The sequence below is a fragment of the Acromyrmex echinatior genome, chromosome 10 (assembly GCF_024713525.1).
Source record: "Acromyrmex echinatior isolate Ae372 chromosome 10, ASM2471352v2, whole genome shotgun sequence".
Taxonomy (NCBI): Eukaryota; Metazoa; Arthropoda; class Insecta; order Hymenoptera; family Formicidae; genus Acromyrmex; species Acromyrmex echinatior.
In genome coordinates this window covers 11,457,432-11,476,879 of record NC_141861.1, presented here as the reverse complement: position 1 = coordinate 11,476,879, position 19,448 = coordinate 11,457,432, and the positions used below count along the sequence as shown (strand labels likewise).

Here is a 19,448-nt window from a genome sequence, read left to right as displayed (position 1 = left end):
ATCGTTAAAACGATTTCCCAATACTTCCCCTCGATACGCGATCGAACCAAAGGAGAACTATTACTCATGCTTTTCCGAGACCAATCAAACTCCGGCACTTATCGTGCTTAGGTCTCGGTAATCCTTTCGTTAGGACGTCTGCAGCCATTTCTTCCGTTGAGACGTGACGCAGCTGAAAGGATCCGTTATTTATAGCTTCACGAACAAAATGGTGTCGTATGTCGATATGCTTTGTCCTAGCGTGGAAGACCGGATTCTCGACTAGTTTCAGCGCTCCTTGATTGTCACTGAAAACGATGACCTCTGGCGGGTCCTCTGAATTGAGAAATTTCAGCCTTTTAGATGAATGGCTTCTTTAGAGGCTTCGGTGGGAGCCATATATTCGGCTTCTGTCGAAGATAAAGCCACTTCTTTCTTCCTCGACTCCCAGGATACAGCACCTCCGTTGTACATGAATATGTATCCGGTGTACGACCGTCTGTCTGTGAGGCAGTTTCCCCAGTCAGAATCCGAGAAACCGATGATTGAGCTTTCGCCACATCCGTAGGTAATCCCGATATCCAGTGTCCCTCTCAGGTAACGTAAAACGCGTTTTGCAGCGGTCCAGTGTTCTTGTCTGTAGTTGGTTAGAAACTGGCTCAGGAAACTCACGGCATGTGCAATATCGGGCCTCGTTGCAGTAGCCAAATACATCAAAGCACCCACCAATTCACGATAGGGCAACTCGGCATACTTCTTCTCCATGGCGCCCTCAGGGTGAGTCAGTTTAACTCCAATGTCCATAGGCGTTGACACAGATTTCGAGTCGGCCATCCCGAATTTTTTTAGGATGTCTAAGATGTAACCTTTTTGGCGAATCGAGATACCTCCGTTGTCTCGATTGAACTCCAGTCCTATACAGTATCCAATCTCACCTTGATCCTTGATGTCGAACTTCTGAGCCAAAAATTGTTTGAAGTTACGAATCTCCTTGATGCTGTCGGAGGCGATCATGATGTCGTCGACATATACGGTAATTAAAAGTGTGATTCCCCTTCTATTTACTCGGAATACGCAAGGATCGGCGTCGGCAGGAATGCCTCCGTATTCCTTGATGGCTTCACTAATTTTATTGTTCCAGCTTCGTGCAGCTTGGCGCAGTCCGTAAAGGGATTTTCTTAGGCGGCATACCATGTCGCCAATCCTGATCTGGTCTAGCATCTTCTTGACCTTATCCTTGATTCTTCTTGATGCCATGCCAGATTGAACCACTTGCTGCATGGTTTCTTCAAGAAATTCCGGTAGCTCCATGAAGATTTCTTCGTCAAGGTCTCCATTTAAATAGGCTGTCGTCACATCGATCTGATGCATCGACATCTGATGTTTCGCCGCCACCGCGGTTAGAGCACGAATCGAATTCAAACGCGCTACTGGCGCAAACGTTTCGTGAAAGTCCACTCCTGGCTTTTGGGAGAAACCTTTTGCGACCAACCGAGCTTTGCGGCGTTCAACGACTCCGTTCGCGTCGTATTTATTTCTTAAGACGAACCTGCTTCCAATCACGTCGCGATTTGTCGGTCTTTGTTCAAGTTCCCACGTGTCATTTTTGACGATAGAAATCACTTCTTCCGCCATGGCGCGGATCCATTCATCCGCATCAGAGCAATCCATGGCCTGACGTATGGGGATCTCCACCGAGAAGGCGTGTTCCATTTCTTCGCTGGCGGTGCGAGCTTCATGATACCTTTTGGGGAGTCTTCCCCTCAGTCCAGTGCGCACTATGGTAGGCCTGCCTCGGCCCCTTTTCGCCTGCGAGTCTCTCTGTGCAACGACGTCCCGCTCATTCGCCGCCGATTGCCTGTCTTCGAAGTTTTTCTCTGTCTCGTCTTCTGGTACGGTTTCGTTAACTATTGGTGGGAGGGTTAGCTCGATGTCCATTTCATGTGGTCCGTCTATTGGATCATCGGCCTTCTTCTCACTGAACGTTTCCGGCACAGATTCAATACGGGTAGAATTTTTTGTGTTATTCTCCATGAATTTGACATCTCTTGATATCACGACTTTCTTTTCTTCCGGTAGCCAGACTCTGTAGGCTCTTGACGTATCAGAGTAGTCGATGAATACTCCTCTCGTAGATCGAGGTTCGAGCTTCCCCTTGCCGGGTGTCCTATCCAGGACATAGACTTCGCATCCGAAGTCTCTGAGATGGCTGACGTTCGGTGTGCGTCCTCTCCATTTTTCGTACGGTGTCCTCCCCTTCAGACTACTTGTGGGGCACCGATTTCGTAAATAGTTTGTCGTGGCGATGGCCTCGCCCCAAAATGATGTGGCTAATCCAGATTACGTCAGAAGACACCTCGCCATCTCCACTAACGTGCGATTTTTCCTTTCCGCCGTTCCATTCTGTTCCGGGTTGTAAGGTGCAGTGAGTCGCCGCTGAATTCCGTTCGCTTTCAGAAATTCATTGAACTCCGTATTCACGTATTCCAGACCGTTATCCGTTTGAAGGTATTTTATCTTCTTTCCGGTAGAATTTTCTGCGAAGGCCTTCTATGAAGCAATTGAATACGTCGCTCTTCCTTTTGATCATCCTCACGTGACACCACTTCGAATTGTCGTCTATGAAGGTCACGAAATACCGGGCCCCGCCGTTCGTTTCCACGCGCATGGGTCCGCAAACGTCTGAATAAATGAGCTCCAACAATTCCGTTTTTCTATTTGAGTTCTTCGGGAAAGGAATCCTAGTCATTTTTGCTCGGGTGCAGATTTCACATTCGAGCGGTCCATGGAATTTATCCAAGCGCAGTCCTCGCACTCTATTCTCGCGATCGCACTTCACTAAGTCTTTCAGATTCAGGTGTCCTAGGCGTCGATGCCATTTCACGATCTCAGAATCCGTTGATATTCCGTTTTGAATCTTGCGGTGCAAAGTCAGTCTACACTCCGATCGCGCATTTCCCTCGAGATAATAAAGTCCGTCGATACGTTTTGCGACGAATTTCGTATTTCCGTCGTCATCTATTATAGATGCGGAGTTTCTGTTAAATGTTACCCTTTTCGGTTATTTTACCGACTGAAAGCAAATTTGTGCGCAAGTCGGGGACGTGGAGTGTATCGCTCAGCACCACGTTCGTGTCCGTCTGAATTCGCTACAATAGTCACGACTCCTTTCGCATTGATCTTTGTAGAGGCATTGCTCGCTAAGTTGAGTTGTCCGACTTCGCACGCCCTCATCTCAGTGAATTCATGGGCGTCTTTGCAAATGTGCGACGTGCAGCCGCTGTCGAGGCACCATAGTTCATTGCGAGTTGCGGTTAACGCGTGCGTCGACTTGTTATTCTCGCTGCGGTTCGCTACAGTCGCGCCTTCGGCGTCCTTCGGGAAACTTCGGACACCGTCGCCGAGTGGCCCGGCTCGCTGCAATCTGCACTCTCCGTCTTCGGCGATTGCTCGGGAAACTTCGCCTTCGGTTATCTTCGCGAGTCTTCGGCGCGCCTCGTGCGCTTCGTCCGCTTTCGAACGGCAATGGCTTCGTCGCGAGCGTCGCAAAGAATCCCATATCTTCGGCCGTTTTGGCTAATTGTTTGTCTCGATACCAGCAGTCGGCCGCCTTGTGCCCAATTTTTCCGCAACTGTGGCATTTAAGTTTAGATTTTTCCTTGTCCTCGTTTTTCGATGCCGCCTTCTTTTTGTTCTTCCAATTTTTATTTGCGTAAGTCTTGATTACCATGGCGTTTTGCACAAGAATGTTGTTGTCCTTTTTTCAGGCGTCGCTCTCTTCAATTATTTTAATTCGTAGTGCTTCCAGTGCAGGTAATTCATCGCGCGACTTGATGGCACATCGGAAGTTTTCATATCGCGAGCAGATCGGGATTTATGATCACTTCCATTTCGGTCAGTTTATCCACTGCGTCGAAGAATGTACGAATGTGTTCGCGCACGTCTTCCCCGTCCGCCATTTTTTGTAATGCGAGACGCTTCAGCAGCGTTGCCTTTCGGGCAGGACTCTTGGATTGATATATCTCTTCCAATCTCAGCTAAATTTCTTGAGATGATGTGCAGCCTTTGATCTGCTTCAATTCGCTCGGGTGAATTGAAAGGATGAGATCTGACATTGCCTTACTATCGTTGTCGTCCCATTCCGCACGAGCTTGGGCAGATATCCCATCGTCGTCGGCAACTAATTCCGTTTTCACGTCCGTTCCATTCACATATTTCCATGCGTTATATGCGCACATATTTGCGTTGTTCTTCACCAATATTGCTTGCATCTGCATTTTCCAGGTGTCGTAGTTGTCTTTATTGAGCGTTTCAATGCGGCTCATAGCGGACACATTCATTGTGAGTGTCGTTTTCTTTGACGCACTTGATCACCGAGAACCTCACTCACTTTGTCACTTTAACACGAACACTTATCACGAATCGTTGCCTGGGCCCATAACCTGTTGAGGAGGGATCGCGACGCAGGGAAGGCTCGAACTGTTACTGTTTAATCATGCATGCAAAAGATGAACGTCCCGGTGGTAGAAGCGCCATCTGTGGTCAGCGATAGCGTATCGTTAAAACGATTTCCCAATAGTTTTGAAGATTTGATATGATTCGTCAGTATTTATCATCAATAATTGACATGGGATTTTTCTTTAATTTAAAATAGTTGTAAAGTGAAAAAAATATGTTCACTTATTTATATTGAAGATTCTGTAGCCGCGAAATATTTATATTATAATTTATATATTGATATACATGCAATAAAACACATATCATGCAATAAAAAAATATTTAAAAAAATTTTTTTTCATAAAAAAATCAGTCATCTTAAATTTTTTAACCCTTTAAAGCATACATTTTTTTTTAGAATTCAGATGAAATTTGTTACGGGAGTTTTTCATGGTCACTGACGAATCTGGCTTAGTAATCATAGATTTTCAAAATTCAAAATGGCGGATCCAATATGGCGGACAAAAAAGTGAAAAATTTTTTGATTTTAGTGTAACTTGTCATTCGGGGGTTTTCGGGGTTGTTAATTGCAAATCTAACATTAGATTTTAGAAATTCAAAATGAAGGGTCCAAGATGGTGAACCAAAAAGTAAAAAATTACTTGATCGAAACTGAATACTCGGTGGTTTTTGGGATCTCTAATTACGAATGTGTTCTTAGATTTTCAAAATTCAAAATGGCGATTCTAATATGGCGGACAAAAGAGCAAAAAATTGTTTGATTTCACTAAAACTTGTTACTCGAGGATTTTCGCTGATTACAACGATAATGATCTAATCTGGATTTCTAGTATAGCAGTCTCGTACACTGCTTGCTACACCACGCTCGCGTTTATTTTATTGATATTTAATATCAAATTCGCATCATTAATTGTAATAGCAGTGCTTACAACTTCTGACTAGACACAGATCATGCATACATACATAAGTTACAGTGTTTTTTATTGATTTGATTTTATGCTTATTATATTAGGTCATTTAAAAAGTATCCACGGTTTTTTGTTCAATTTTTGAATGAAAAAACCGCAGATACTTTTTAAATGACCTAATAGTATTCCTTGCTAATGGATATTTATGATAACATATATATGATGCACTTATTTAATAAAATATGCAATACAAAATCAATACAATATCAATAAAAATGACATTTTGATAATGATTTGAATTCGTCTTGGAGACCCTTAAAATGTTATGGAAAAAAATTGTATGCCATTAAAAAAATTTTTTTATATATTTTTTTATTGTATGTTGTAGCTTGTATGGAACAGATAAATATTCATTTTTCAACTCTTTTTTTAAACTGTCGGAAGTGTCCGAAAAATCGTGCGCATCGTTACGCTAAATATCCTGTATCGTACACACACACACACACACACACATATATATATATATTATATATATATATATATATATATATATATATACATATATATAGTAAGTCAAATAAGAGCGTGGTCAACCAGCGTGTTGCACCATTTCATGTTATTAGCGTTGAGATAGGTTCGAATAGTTTCGTACGATATATCTAAACCTTTCTGCTTCAATTTTGTTTGTCCTTGACGCAGTGTTAAGCCAGGAATCCGCGAAAACAGATTCACTATTTTTTTATCGTCTTTTTTGTCTATCACTTGCATATCGAGCCACGTTCCGATAAATCATCGATATTTTTTGCTACATTATATCGCTGCACCCACTTCTGTACGAATGATTTCGACTTTTTCATATATTTAGCAGCCGCTAATTGTGACATTTTTGAGTGAGTGCAGAGGAACACAGTTTCATAGGATGATGCGTATTTGATACTCATGGCGCTTAATTCTTTTAAGAAAGTTCAATGATAACTGAATCTTTCTTGATAGTGCATCAAGGACAAAAATACTCTCTATGGATTCATTATAGATTCAGGGTGATATCTTTTATTAACTTTGAATAAGGCCGACCACGATCTTATTTAACTTACGGTATATGTATAATTTACATTAAATTATTTTAAACATTTTAAGATCTAGCTTCTACCGTTATAAGCTTAAATATTCTTACTTACAATGAGTATTAATTAATATTGATTTAATTTATTAATATTTATTTATTACTTGAAATACATTTTTCAAAAATATACATTTCTTTTTGACGTTTTGTCGAATTTGTAATTAAAATTACTCCTCGTCAATTAAATTGGGCTCAATTTAAGAATAAAACAGTAGAAGTTAATAGAGATTTCACGGAATCTGTTCAATACTCATTCAACATCATTTAGTGATAACTATCAAAATACGAGCGCGGTTGCTTTATTGCCTGATGGCGTGAATTTTATACTCTGTGTTTGAACGATTTCAAAGGCTCACCATTCAAAAACTTGACAAACATATTGACAACATTTTGCTATTAACATTTTCGATTCAGTTTTCCATGAGGAATATGTAATGCCGGCTCCTGTGATCTTTGATCTGAATCATCTTTTTATATACATGAACTATTAATTAAATTTATTTGTAATTAATAACTTTATAGATATAACTAAACTGATTTGAACATTTTTGAAAATCAATTATTCTTTGTTCTTGTAAACAAATTAATAGTTAACAAGGTATATTTTTTTATTTTATATCAAAATATGCCTATATATAGCAAAATATCAAAATATTTTATATAAAATATAAATATCTCATAAATTATTGAATTTCAATATTTCTACTTCTAAACGTATGAAAAGAAGAGCATAAAAAACCACCGCACAAGTTATAGTTTGTGATATTTAATTTCATTACATTAATAAAAACATTAGACGTTTCGGCCACAATCTGGCCATCCTCAGTAAATTCACAATATTCTTAAAACACAGAATTACATATAGCTGACATTAAATTCAAATTCGAATCATCCGTTAGTACATAAAAGTGGTGTAATCATCGGGCAATTAGATAGAATTTTGTTTTTATCTCATCCAAAATTTCAAAAAAAAAACATCTCTGATTTAATTCACACTCTTTTAATGAATGGTTATCCTCTTAAATTCATATTTTCAATAATAAAAAATAGAATAAAAATTTTGGAAAGTAGAACTAATTTAGATCAAAATCGTGAGGACAATAATAACGAAAATGATTCTAATTCTAATTCAAAGAAAATTTTTCACAATACCATATTTAAGCAAAGTATCTGAAAAATTTAAAAAACTTGCACTTATTCATGGCCTTAATATCGCTTATAAATCCATGAATAAAATGAATATATTTAAAAACTGGAAAAGATCCTTTACTTAAGGATGATCATCGTGGAATAGTCTACAAAATAAATTGTTTAAATATTGTGAATCTTCTTATGTTAGCCAAACAAAAAGGAAATTAAAACTTGTATAAAAGAACATAAGGCTGACATAAGAAGATCCACTTTCGAGATGTCTGTGATTTCACGTCACCAGTTGAATGAGTTGCATGAATTGGATTGGGATAACATAAGAAAAAAGAAGACACAGAACAATCATTAATGAAAAGAATTTCTGAAATGATATACATTAAAGGCGAAATAAGTGGTATCAATAAGCAAAGTGACACTGAAGATTTGCCTGATGTTTATTTGCCTCTTCTTAAGAAAGATCTCTCTTACACTTAATAAATAATTCTAGAACTTTCTAAACTTTTGACTTATACATATAAATAGTGGTAACATATATGATATGACAAATAATAATACACAATGTCACGACAAATTTTCAATTTCTGTGCAAAGGATGTACTTGAGATACATCATTATTTTTTTTTGCTGTAAAACAGGTAACGATTCTATTCTCACATATGTATTTCGATTAAAAGATATTAATGATACGTAAATTTGTTAAATTAATAATAATTTAGAATCTGGAAATTCTCGTTATACACTTTTTGTGATATGACAATTGGCGGTGTAATTTTATTATACGAGGCACCTTCACATATGAAAGAACACGTTTTTATATAATTATATCATACGACAATTGAATTTAATGTCTATATGTAATTCTGCGTTTTAAGAATATTGTGAATTTACTGAGGATGGTCAGATTGTGACCGAAATGTCTAATGTTTTTATTAATGTAATGATAATTAAATATCACAAATTATAACTTGTGCGGTTTTTTATGCTCTTCTTTTCATACGTTTTGAATTATATCACGTTCGTTTTTATGATGTATTTCTACTTCGATTTAAATACTTGTATTATATATATAGAATAATTAACAATCATTTTGAGAAAAGAAAAATATAATTTCATTTTTTAAAAATAGCCATGACGTTCATATGACTATAAAAATAGATTTTTTTGAAATTGATTTTACCATTACTTGTATTCCGTCAACTCATACAACATTTGTCTAAACATGTTTTTGATTCGGCTTTATCTGAAAATAAAAGGAGTGTAAAAAATACGATATCATCATGTACATCATACATTAAACAATTTTTTTCTTCATACTTTTGATCAATAAGAAAAATTTTTCTAATCTGATTATATATATTTCTATTAATTGCAGAATGAATCAGACTCATTGCCAGAGATAACAACAATGTGTTTGGACGATTGTAATGAAATAAATATGTGTGATTGTATAAGTAATTGTATAATTGATTGTATTAGTGATTGTAGAAGTGATGATATAAGTGTTAATATCCTTGATTGTTGTTTTATATGTGATTAATGTAGAAGAAGATTTCTATAATATATAAACAGGGAATGGAAAGTTACTTTTTAAAAGTAACAAGTTATAGTTACTTACTCATTACCGAGTAGAAAAAGTACAAGTTATCGTTATTAGTTACTGATTTTTGAAAGTAATTCATTACTGTTACTTGAGAAATAACTTTTCGTTATTTTTCTGTCTTTTTAAAAATTAACGATCACTATTGATAATCGCAGCGAACGGATGCCTAGAGATTTTCTAATCTCAAGCGTACCCAATCGAACTGTGTCCAATCGTGTGCAAAATAATGATAAAAGTAACTCTAAAATTCGTTACCATTACTAAAAAAAATGTAATTATGTTACAGCTACCAAAAAAATAATGCAATTATCAGTAAAGTTACAAAAAAAATAACTTATAACTGTAATTTCGTTACAAGTAATGAGTTATTTCCATTCCCTGTATATAAGTGAATAAAGCAAAACTCTTTTGAGTCTATAGTTTAGACTTATATATTTAAATATATTTATCTAAATTCTATCTTCCATAGCTGTATAGGATGTTTGGAAAATAATGAGAAATCTTTTGCATAGGGACAGAATGGACTAAACTGAGAAGAAAAGTCCTCTACCATTTTGCAATTTTTGCAATAGTTAACAAGATATTAATTGCTAAAAATTGTCGAAAATTGGTCTTCAATGTTTTACTCGATTACTAACAACTTTATTGAAAAATTGCAAGAGATAAAAATTGTTTATTTTCTTCTCATAGTACTCTAAGAATTTTTTTTAGAACTTTTTTAGAATTTTTTAACACCGTATTTCTCATGTTGGTAAAAATGAGAAAATGCAGTACTGTTGTGATTGGATAATTGACTCGTTTCACGCCAAATTTATGTTGTGTATGTGTGATGTGGAAGTTGACTGGATACACGCACTTTTTATAGCTTTTTGTCTAATCGCGATCGCGGACCTTTGGACCTTTGCACGTTGTTGTCTCGCACGGAAGTGACCCGGCGTGGTCTCGCTATCGTCGCGCCAATGCCTATGTACGCTAGGCAACTCCCTCTCTCGGCAACGGGCCCTAACATGATGGGCCTTATCCACTAACGAGCGCGGGCATGGAGCGCTTAGATCGATAAATGGAGTTAACGCGCTAACACACCGCCCATCAAGATTAATCAATTAATCTTCCTTTATAGAATTATTCACTGGTAACTTGCAAAGTTTAGCAATTGCATGTTTAACAATACCAGTGGTCGTGCGCACCGTCGCGACGCGTACTAAATTGTCTTTGCCAGGATGAACTTCGGTGACGCGTCCAATTCTCCATTTTAACGGTGGAAGATTATCCTCCTTTAAGAGCACGAGGTCGTTGACTTGGAGATTTTTCTGGCGAGTTTTCCATTTGACGCGACTTTGCAAATTGGACACGTATTCGGCTGCCCGTTCCAAAATTCTTGGACCGAGCGTTTAACCATTTCCCACCTATTAAGGCGATTGATATTTATATCAGTTAGATTGTTCTCCGGAAGACTGGTTAGTGGTTCTCCTATGAGGAAATGTCCTGGCGTTAAAGCTTCCAGATTAGAAGGATCAGAGGATAGGGGTGACAACGATCTCGAATTCAGGCACGCTTCAATCTGCATGAGAGACGTTGTCAATTCCTCAAAGGTAAACAAAGTATTGCCCATGACTCTGCGGAAATGATATTTACAGGATTTGACTCCTGCTTCCCATAGACTTCCTAGATGTGGCGAATATGGAGGAATAAACCTCCATTCTATGCCTCTCTCAACGCGTCGCCAATTTCCGTTGATGGATGTGCGTAGAAAAGCGACAACTCTTGTAACTCGCATTTAGCACCCACGAAATTGGTAGCGTTATCGCCGCAAATCTTTCGAGGTGAACCTCGTTGATCAATAAAGCGGCGTAACATGGCTAGGAAGGCCGTCATAGATAGCTCACTTATAGTTTCGAGATGAATGGCTTTAGTGGCGAAGCATATAAATAATGCATGTAGGATTTGTATGTTTTCCGACCTCGTCCTTTGTTAACAAGGGTAGTGATTGGTCCTGCAAAATCGACTCCCGTAACGGCGAATGCTCTGGATGGCTGCACTCTATCACTGGGAAGGGATCCCATCGCTTGTGTTAGTCCTCTTGGGTTATGCTTAGCACATCAGACACAGGAACGGCAAATCTGACGTACCAAATTTCTTGCGTTTAGCGGCCAGTATTGTTGGCGTATTGATGCCAGCAACAATTGTGGATTAGCATGTAGTAGAGCGCGATGCTCTCTTTCGATCAGCAAACGTGTGATCTTGCATTGTGTGGGCAGTAAGATGGGATGTTTCCTTTCGAAACTCCAAGGCGCCGCCTGAAGTCGTTCGCCCACTCTGATTATACCATGTTCGTCTAGAAATGGGTGTAACTGAAATAATGGACTAGTTCTGTTTATTTCTCGTTTTGAAGGCATTTTAGTTCTTCCGCGAAGTAGACACATTGTGAATGTTGCTTAAGTACCTCGCGTCTTGATAACTCCAACTCAGGTAGAGTCAATTTAGATAATTCTCGATCTTCATGTCCTTTGCGGCAATTATGAAGAAATCTAATGCAATAAGCAAGTATCCGCTCAATCCTCATGAACGTTGAGCAGTTCGTGATGAGTGTGTTGATTGTCTCATTGGAAATCAATAATTGAGGTACGATGAGATTGCAGACTGCAGTGAGTTGCTTAGCTTCAATCTCGGCTCTGTGTATGGCATCCTCGGCGAATTCCAAATCGAGACTTTCTCCGCTTGTGATGGGACGAATATATGACAATCATTTAGGGCCATTCCACCATAATAATTATCCTTCAACTGAACAGGTGAAACGCCTCTTGAGATCAGATTTGCGGGATACTCCGAATCTCTTACATGGTTTCAATGGATAGCAGGCAGTATTTCGTTAATTTCCGACGGTTGGATACGAAAGCTTCCCAACGCGCTACGTCGCCGCGAAGCCAATACAGCACGACTATGGAATCAGATCAAGCCCGTATTTCATCAATTCCAATGTGAATGGCGTGTTTTACATTATTGATCAATTTACATAGTAATAACGCGCTACATAGTTCTAACCTAGATATAGATTCTTTAAAGGGGCTACCCTCGCTTTCGTGCATAATAATCTAACTATCGTTTCTTCGCTGGATTCGCTTATCGATCGTATGTAGATACATGCCATATGCTTTCTCGGAAGCGTCACAAAATCCAAACATGGAATATTGACAATTCTTTGATACACCTACAACTAATTGAGGAACATATAATTCGTGAGTATTATTTAAGGAATCTCGGAATTCCTTCCACTTGTCTTGCACCGAATCTGGGAGTGAATCGTTCCAGCCTGTCTTGATTTCCCAAAGACTTTGCATCAGGATTTTAGCTACTGTTAAAATGGGACCTATCAAACCCAAAGGATCGAATAGTTTACCAATTGCGGACATCTCGCGCTTTGTGGACGCATGACTTATTGTATTTGTGGTAAACTGAAGTCTGTCCGAATTTGGCTTCCATTCAAGCCCCAAAGCTCGAATAGTATCATTCGCATCAATCTTGAAACTAGAATTAGATTCACAGAGCTCTTGCGGAACTTTTCAGTGCGTCGTCAGAATTAGAGCACCATTTGTGCGTTTCGAATTCTCCTTCTCATAACATAGCTATATAGTAATAGTTAATTGTTCTTGCAAAGAATGAGCATTATCAATCGTGCTAGCCCCCGATATTATATCGTCGACATAAGTATCATTCAATAAAGTATGAGACGCAAGCGGATAACTCTTTTTATCCTCCTCACCTAGTTGTCTCAAACAACGTACCGTCAAGTAAGACGCACAAGCTTGGCCATCCGTAACAGTATTTAAGCGATAATCTTGTACAGGTTGCTCAGGCGAAAATCTCCATAAAATTCATTGAAAATCGCGATCGTCTTCCTGAACCAACACCTGATGATACATTTTCTATAAGTCGGTAGTTAAAGCGATTTTGTAAGTACGAAAACGAATAATTATGTCGATTAATGCTATCTTGTAAAAAGGGTCCGATTAAAAGAGCACCATTTAATTTAAGGGGATGCTGGAGCGAAGGCTGAAGTTAATCAAGGTTGATATTACAGATTTTTATTTCCAATGTATAAGATGCTTACGCCCTCTGAGTTAATATGATCATGCAGGAAATTCGATCGATTAATTATCGATATTTTTATTCCGTTTCCTACATTACCATCTTAGCAGGGACGTTTCTTATTAGGGTCGGTTTCACAAATGTAAAATTTATTTTGGAAAATTTTCCAATTTTAAAATTGAGAAAAAAATAAACCGTAATTGAAGTTAATCTTATATTTGTAGAATCGGACCTTAGAAATACAGTTGTATTATGTACACATGTAGTGTAGGCCGTGTTCCAATATATATCACCAGTATTAAAAATCCGTAATATACATAAAGTACAGATTTTTAATTTTAATAGTTATATCGATACGAAGCCATAGTAGCACTTTTTCCTTATGTCCAATGCCATTTTAGGTAATAATAATATAGTATCAATAAATGAATACGACATTGCACATACATAATGTAATTCTTTTTCATGAATATCCATATATATTATATATACAATATATATATATATATATATATATATATATATATATATATATATATAAAATGAGTATATCTGTACACATAAAATGAGGATTTATCAGAGAATTCGTAATTTGATTATCTTTTTAAGATGTTATGTCTGATCATCTACGTTTGATTTTCGTTAGCTTTGATTTATGTTAGTTGTATGTATATTCTGATATTGAAAATATAAAAGCATATCACTAATATCTGTATATTTGACCATAAAAAAACATATCTCTTTTTATTTTTTCAACGTAGAAAAAAGATCAGTACACCTTTTTGTTACACGTAACAAAAAGAGATGAAGTAGCTACACACGTACGTGAATATGAATTAGAAATATATTTTATTATGTTTTGTAATGTGAGTACATAAAATATAATTCTATTCACTAATGTGTCTATATTATATCTGCATGAAAAGCTAAGTATGAGCTAAGTATGATATAACTTCTATCTCTCTTTTATGGACCTTCTACAATAAGTTATTAGTTACAAATCAGAAGTCAGAAGCTAAAAATTGATCAATCACAGTCAATTTTTTTGACTTCTTATTTATGGCTGATTTATGGCTTATAATTGTAAAAGGCCCATTAAACCATTAAAGGCCATTAATAAAAAGAGATAGAATAGCTACATATGTGCAATGTATTTACGTACTGACAATACATGTTATATCTTAAATTAAAATGGTATTGAGAATAAAGGAAAAAGTGCTATTACATTATATGTATATACATGTATTTCAAATACATGATTACATCCATGGAATGGAAGATATATCTAAGTCACAGTCAGAATGTATTTAGTAAAAATATTATTGTAAAAATACTTATTGTAACTTGCTGTTAGTCAACGTACACATTGACCTATAAATGTATACATTTGCTAAAACATTTTGCTTTGAATATGATATACTTATTATATATACATTTCATAAACGTACAGCATTGTACGAAAATTATACATGTGACTATTGACTGTATAATGTATGTTATATATATGTATAACGTATATATTATATAGGGTGTCCAAAAAAGACTCCGGATTTAGGAGCTGAACATAAAGGTGACTATAACTATAATCGTAAAGGAATGTGAATTATACTTGTATCGGCATGCATAGTATGCCAAAATATAATATGTTGACCTATGATTCACGTTCTCTTCTATGATTGAATTACGGCCATTCTTGTGCTATAAGGCTATTATATTACCTAACGTTTTTAGAAAAAACGTTTCAGACAAAAGTTATAAGGTTTCAAAGAAGCTGTTTATATTCAGTCTTTTTTTTCTTCGTTAGTTTCTTTGTTTCCATCATGTCAAGCAATCAACTTTTGATTCATCATGACAATGCTATTCACATTTCTTTAATTGCAGACGCAAAATTTTACAAGTTGATTCCGTAATTGTATTTTACCAAATTTGATAATCGAATGCCTCTGTCAGTAAATTAAAAATAGTCAGCCCACGATGAACGCCTCTGACATTGGATCTAATTAAACAAAGCGAAAATTATTGTTATAACTATATCACTTGTATGATATATACAAGTGATATAGTTATAACAATAATTTGCGCTTTGTTTATGAAAGTGATATTTTCACGAATGACATAAAGATGCTAACCTTTTCCATGCTGGCTTTATAGGGTGCCTTCCAACAAGAAATATACATCACAATAAGCAATTTTGATCTTCTAGAGTGCCTTCCAACAAGAGACACAGTGTGACACGATGCATCATTACAATCTTGTTCGCCAATACAGGAATGAGATACTGTATTGTACTGAGTCGCTTGTTAGAAAGCACTCATAACCTTCTCTTACCAAAGGCAGACAATATTCTGCTACTATATTTTTTTCTATTTTGTGGACACAAAACACTATATAAATATACACACACACACACACACACACACACACACACACACACACACACACATACACACATACATATATATGGTTGTGTGTAAAACACTACTACACTACACTGAATTGACAGTTCTGTTGTGCGGCAACGATACTGTGAACGCGGGTCGTACTGGTTACAGCTGATTGACTCGTATAACGCCGTTGTTTTCTGACACATACAGCGTCACGCAAAACGATATATGTATGCATATATATACATATATATATATATATATATACACACATACATACAAAAAATTTTTATTTTTCACTCTAAGAAAAAAGATACATAATCGATATCATGGTCACATTATCTTCTTCTTAGCGACTAATTAAGAAAAAGCGTTCATCGTATCTAAATCTACGTTATTGTAAAAACTTTCTATTATCTTTGAAGTTCTATTATTGATACATCATTTAAATGAATTCTCCAGGTTTATTCCACTAAAAAAAAAAAAAAATACAAATAGATGACCAGATATATGACGCGGTAAACTAAAATTCTGTATTACATTCTGTGCCACAAAAATGTGATCAGTAGCCTTTTGAAACTGAATGTATCATAAAAATAATAAAGTAATATTTTAAAAATATATTACATTCAGTAAAATGTATTAAGTTATTATGATGTTCAATCACCATTATTAAGAAAATTATGTAGAAAGGAAAATATTTTATTTTATTTTATTTTATTTTCATGACAATTTGCTGGAAGGTATGGTCGCAGCATACTGTTCCTTATACTGTGACGTTCTTGAGATGCACGTCCACGCGTAAGCGGTTTGGCCGTCAAGCGTCAAGCGGTTGTGAAGGAAAAGTAGGCAGCATCAGAAATCGGCCCGAAATGCGCAATTAATTTCGAGCACATTGAAGTACATGTATATAATTTCTGTAATTTTATAAAAAGTATATTTGGAGTAATATAATATAATAATAGGTTTATTAATAACGTTATTTATTAAAAAAAAAAATTATGAAAAAAGGAAAAAGCAGGATCGAACATAAGATCTTAAATATTCTGATCTTGCACCTAACGCCCGAGACCATGCTAAGTTCTTGCGGATCACTTCGACAAACACAGTACATATAGCACTCGGAAAGTCTTAAATTATTGTATATCTCGTCAATGTTTATGTTTTGAAATCATTTTTGCATTTGCATTTTTGCTATGTTAATGAGAAAGATATATGATTAATATAATTTAATAAAAAGAAAACGGAGAAATGGCAACCATGTTCGTGATTTAAAATTCTTTCAATTTCTGTTATTTCGATAGAGCGAGACAGAGAAAAAACGAATAGAAACTCCGATTGTAATCGGTGAGTCTCTGCGCGGACATGCCGAACTGGGCTCGTCTAGCAAAACAATGAGTCTGTCTCTGTCCTTCTCTCTGTGGTCGCTTGTTTCTAGCGACCGAAAATATTTTCTCGACGATCTCGGCCGCTTGGCGTGTATCATAAGGAGGAAAGAGACATTCTAGACAATACATAATTTTTATTAAATTATATTAATCCTTTGCCCTATGATTTAAGTTAGATGGCGCGTGCCATAATTAACAGCCTGGAACATATTGTTTATGTTTGGCCCGATAGACGTACCACGGCTCTCATCAATGATACTTATGTTTTGCCCGATTTCTTTACCACGAGTCTCACACGATATTATAAGTGAAAGAGTTAATCATATACCTTTCTCATTAATATATAATAGCAAAAATGATTTCAAAACGTGATAGTTAACGAGATATAGTATACGATTTTCCGTGTATTTTATGTACCACGTTCATAAGAGACGGTCTGCAAAAACTCAACATGTCTCGAGCGTTAGGTGCGAGATCAGAATGTTGAGGATCCTATGTTCAATCCTGCTTTTTCCTTTTTTTCTTAATTTTTGTTTTAAACAAATAACGTTATTAATGAACATATTACTCCAAATATATTTTTATAAAATTATAGAAATTATATGTGTACTTCAGTGTGCTCAGAACTAGTTACACATTTCGAGCCAATTTCTGAAGTACTGCCTATTTTTCCTTTACAACCGCTCAACAGTCGACGGCTAGATCACTCTCGGACGTGCATCTCAGGAGCGTCACAGTATAAGAAACATGCTGCTATCATACCTTCCAACATGAAAATTATCATGACAACATTTTAGTATGAAAATTATCATAAAAATATTTTCCTTCTACATAATTGTTATTTTCTTAATAATAGTGATTGAACATCATATTAATAAGTATATACATTTTACTAAATATTATGTACTTTTAAAATATTTGCTTTATTATTTTTATATTATACATTACATTGATACATTCGGTTTTCTTTCAAAGAGCTACTGACCACACTTATGTGCCACAAAATGTAATATCTTTTAATATAGAATACTGATAATATCAATTTAAGACTAATAAAAGTCGATACAGAACGAGATGCGTAATTTTAAACTGGAATGACTCAACTTCAATAACATCGTGATGTCTTCTTTATTCAACATGTGAATAAAGAAGGCATGTTGAATAAAGAAGATATCACAGAAGACTAAGGAAAGTAAAGGATTGATAATTTGCTAGAAGGTACGGAGCATATTTCTTAGTGCAACGCTCCTGAGATACACATCCGCGCGCGATCCGGTGCAGCTCAGCCGTCGAGCATTGAGTGGCGGCGGCGGCGGGAAAGAAGGCGATGCTTCAAAAGTCGACCCAAAATTTAACATGTATTTTAATAACTATAGGAAGAATACCGAATCACTTGAATAGATAAATAAAAAATTATTTGTATATTGCATATAAAGGCACATATAAAGGCTTCTTGATTTGTTAATTATAAAATTATATTGACATCATCCTTATAATTATATTAATCACATTTTGCGATTTGATTGATTATCAGAATTTTCATTCGGATGAGAATTATAAAAAAAACATTTCACAGAAAGTACTGATGGACGTAATATTATTACAGAAACATGATTTTTTTTTGATTTTTTCTAAAGGTAAATTAAAACGTTTAGAAATACACATATAATTTCAATAATTAAATAAAAATATATTTAGCCTGTAATATATGTTTGTTAACAATGTCACTTATTTAAAAAAAAATTATAAAAAAAGAAAAAAGGAATTGATCATGTGATCTCTAACATTCAGATCTCGCATCTTACGCATGAGACCACGCCGAGGTCTTGCAAATCATTTCTATGAACGTGGTATATAATGCTCATGGAAAATCATAGAAATATCAATATCCCGCAAATTATCGTGTTTTGAAATTATTTTTGCTATTATACATAAATTAGAGGGATATAGGATTAGCATAATTTATTAAAACTTATATGTTATCTATAATGTTCCTTCTCCTCTTAATTATACACATTGAGCGGCCGAAATTTTCCAGAAAGCATTTTTGGTCACAGAAACAAGCGACCGTAGAGAGATGGAAGGGGAGGAGAGGAGAGGAAAGGAGAGGAGAGGAGAGGGGAGAGAGAGAGAGAGAGAGAGAGAGAGAGACTCTGAAGGATAGACTCGCTGTTTCGTTCGACGATCCCAGCTCGGCATGCGGAGTCTCACCGATTATAATCGGAGTTTCTATCCTTTTTTGTTTTTTCTCTGTCTCATTCTGTCGTATTTTTGTTTCGATAATTCGTTCTGCAATTCAAGAATGTGATTTCTATCGATTCTGACATCATCGTCGATGCAGCAAGGACGCACGATTCCTTCTCTAAACAACGA

General features: G+C 36.0%; 2 protein-coding genes across 5 annotated transcripts in view; one reads left to right on the top strand and one right to left on the bottom strand.

Moving 5' to 3' along the window:
• The window catches only part of wun (wunen), a 105,964-nt gene extending 96,660 nt beyond the window's left edge, over positions 1-9,304 (top strand). For all 4 annotated transcript variants that reach the window (XM_087410742.1, XM_087410746.1, XM_087410743.1 and 1 more), the window contains one exon: positions 8,990-9,304. In XM_087410742.1, coding sequence (XP_087266868.1) covers positions 8,990-9,154 — 165 coding nt within the window. In that variant the 3' untranslated portion in view covers positions 9,155-9,304. The remainder of the gene's footprint in view (positions 1-8,989) is intronic.
• Positions 9,305-11,316: 2,012 nt separating this feature from the next.
• Positions 11,317-12,627, bottom strand: LOC147908327 (uncharacterized). Its single transcript, XM_087410524.1, has 3 exons — positions 12,359-12,627; positions 11,661-11,934; positions 11,317-11,568 (listed from the first exon to the last, which is right to left on the bottom strand). The coding sequence occupies exons 1-3, from the start codon at positions 12,625-12,627 to the stop codon at positions 11,317-11,319; spliced, it is 795 nt and encodes a 264-aa protein (XP_087266650.1).
• Positions 12,628-19,448: the final 6,821 nt, after the last annotated feature.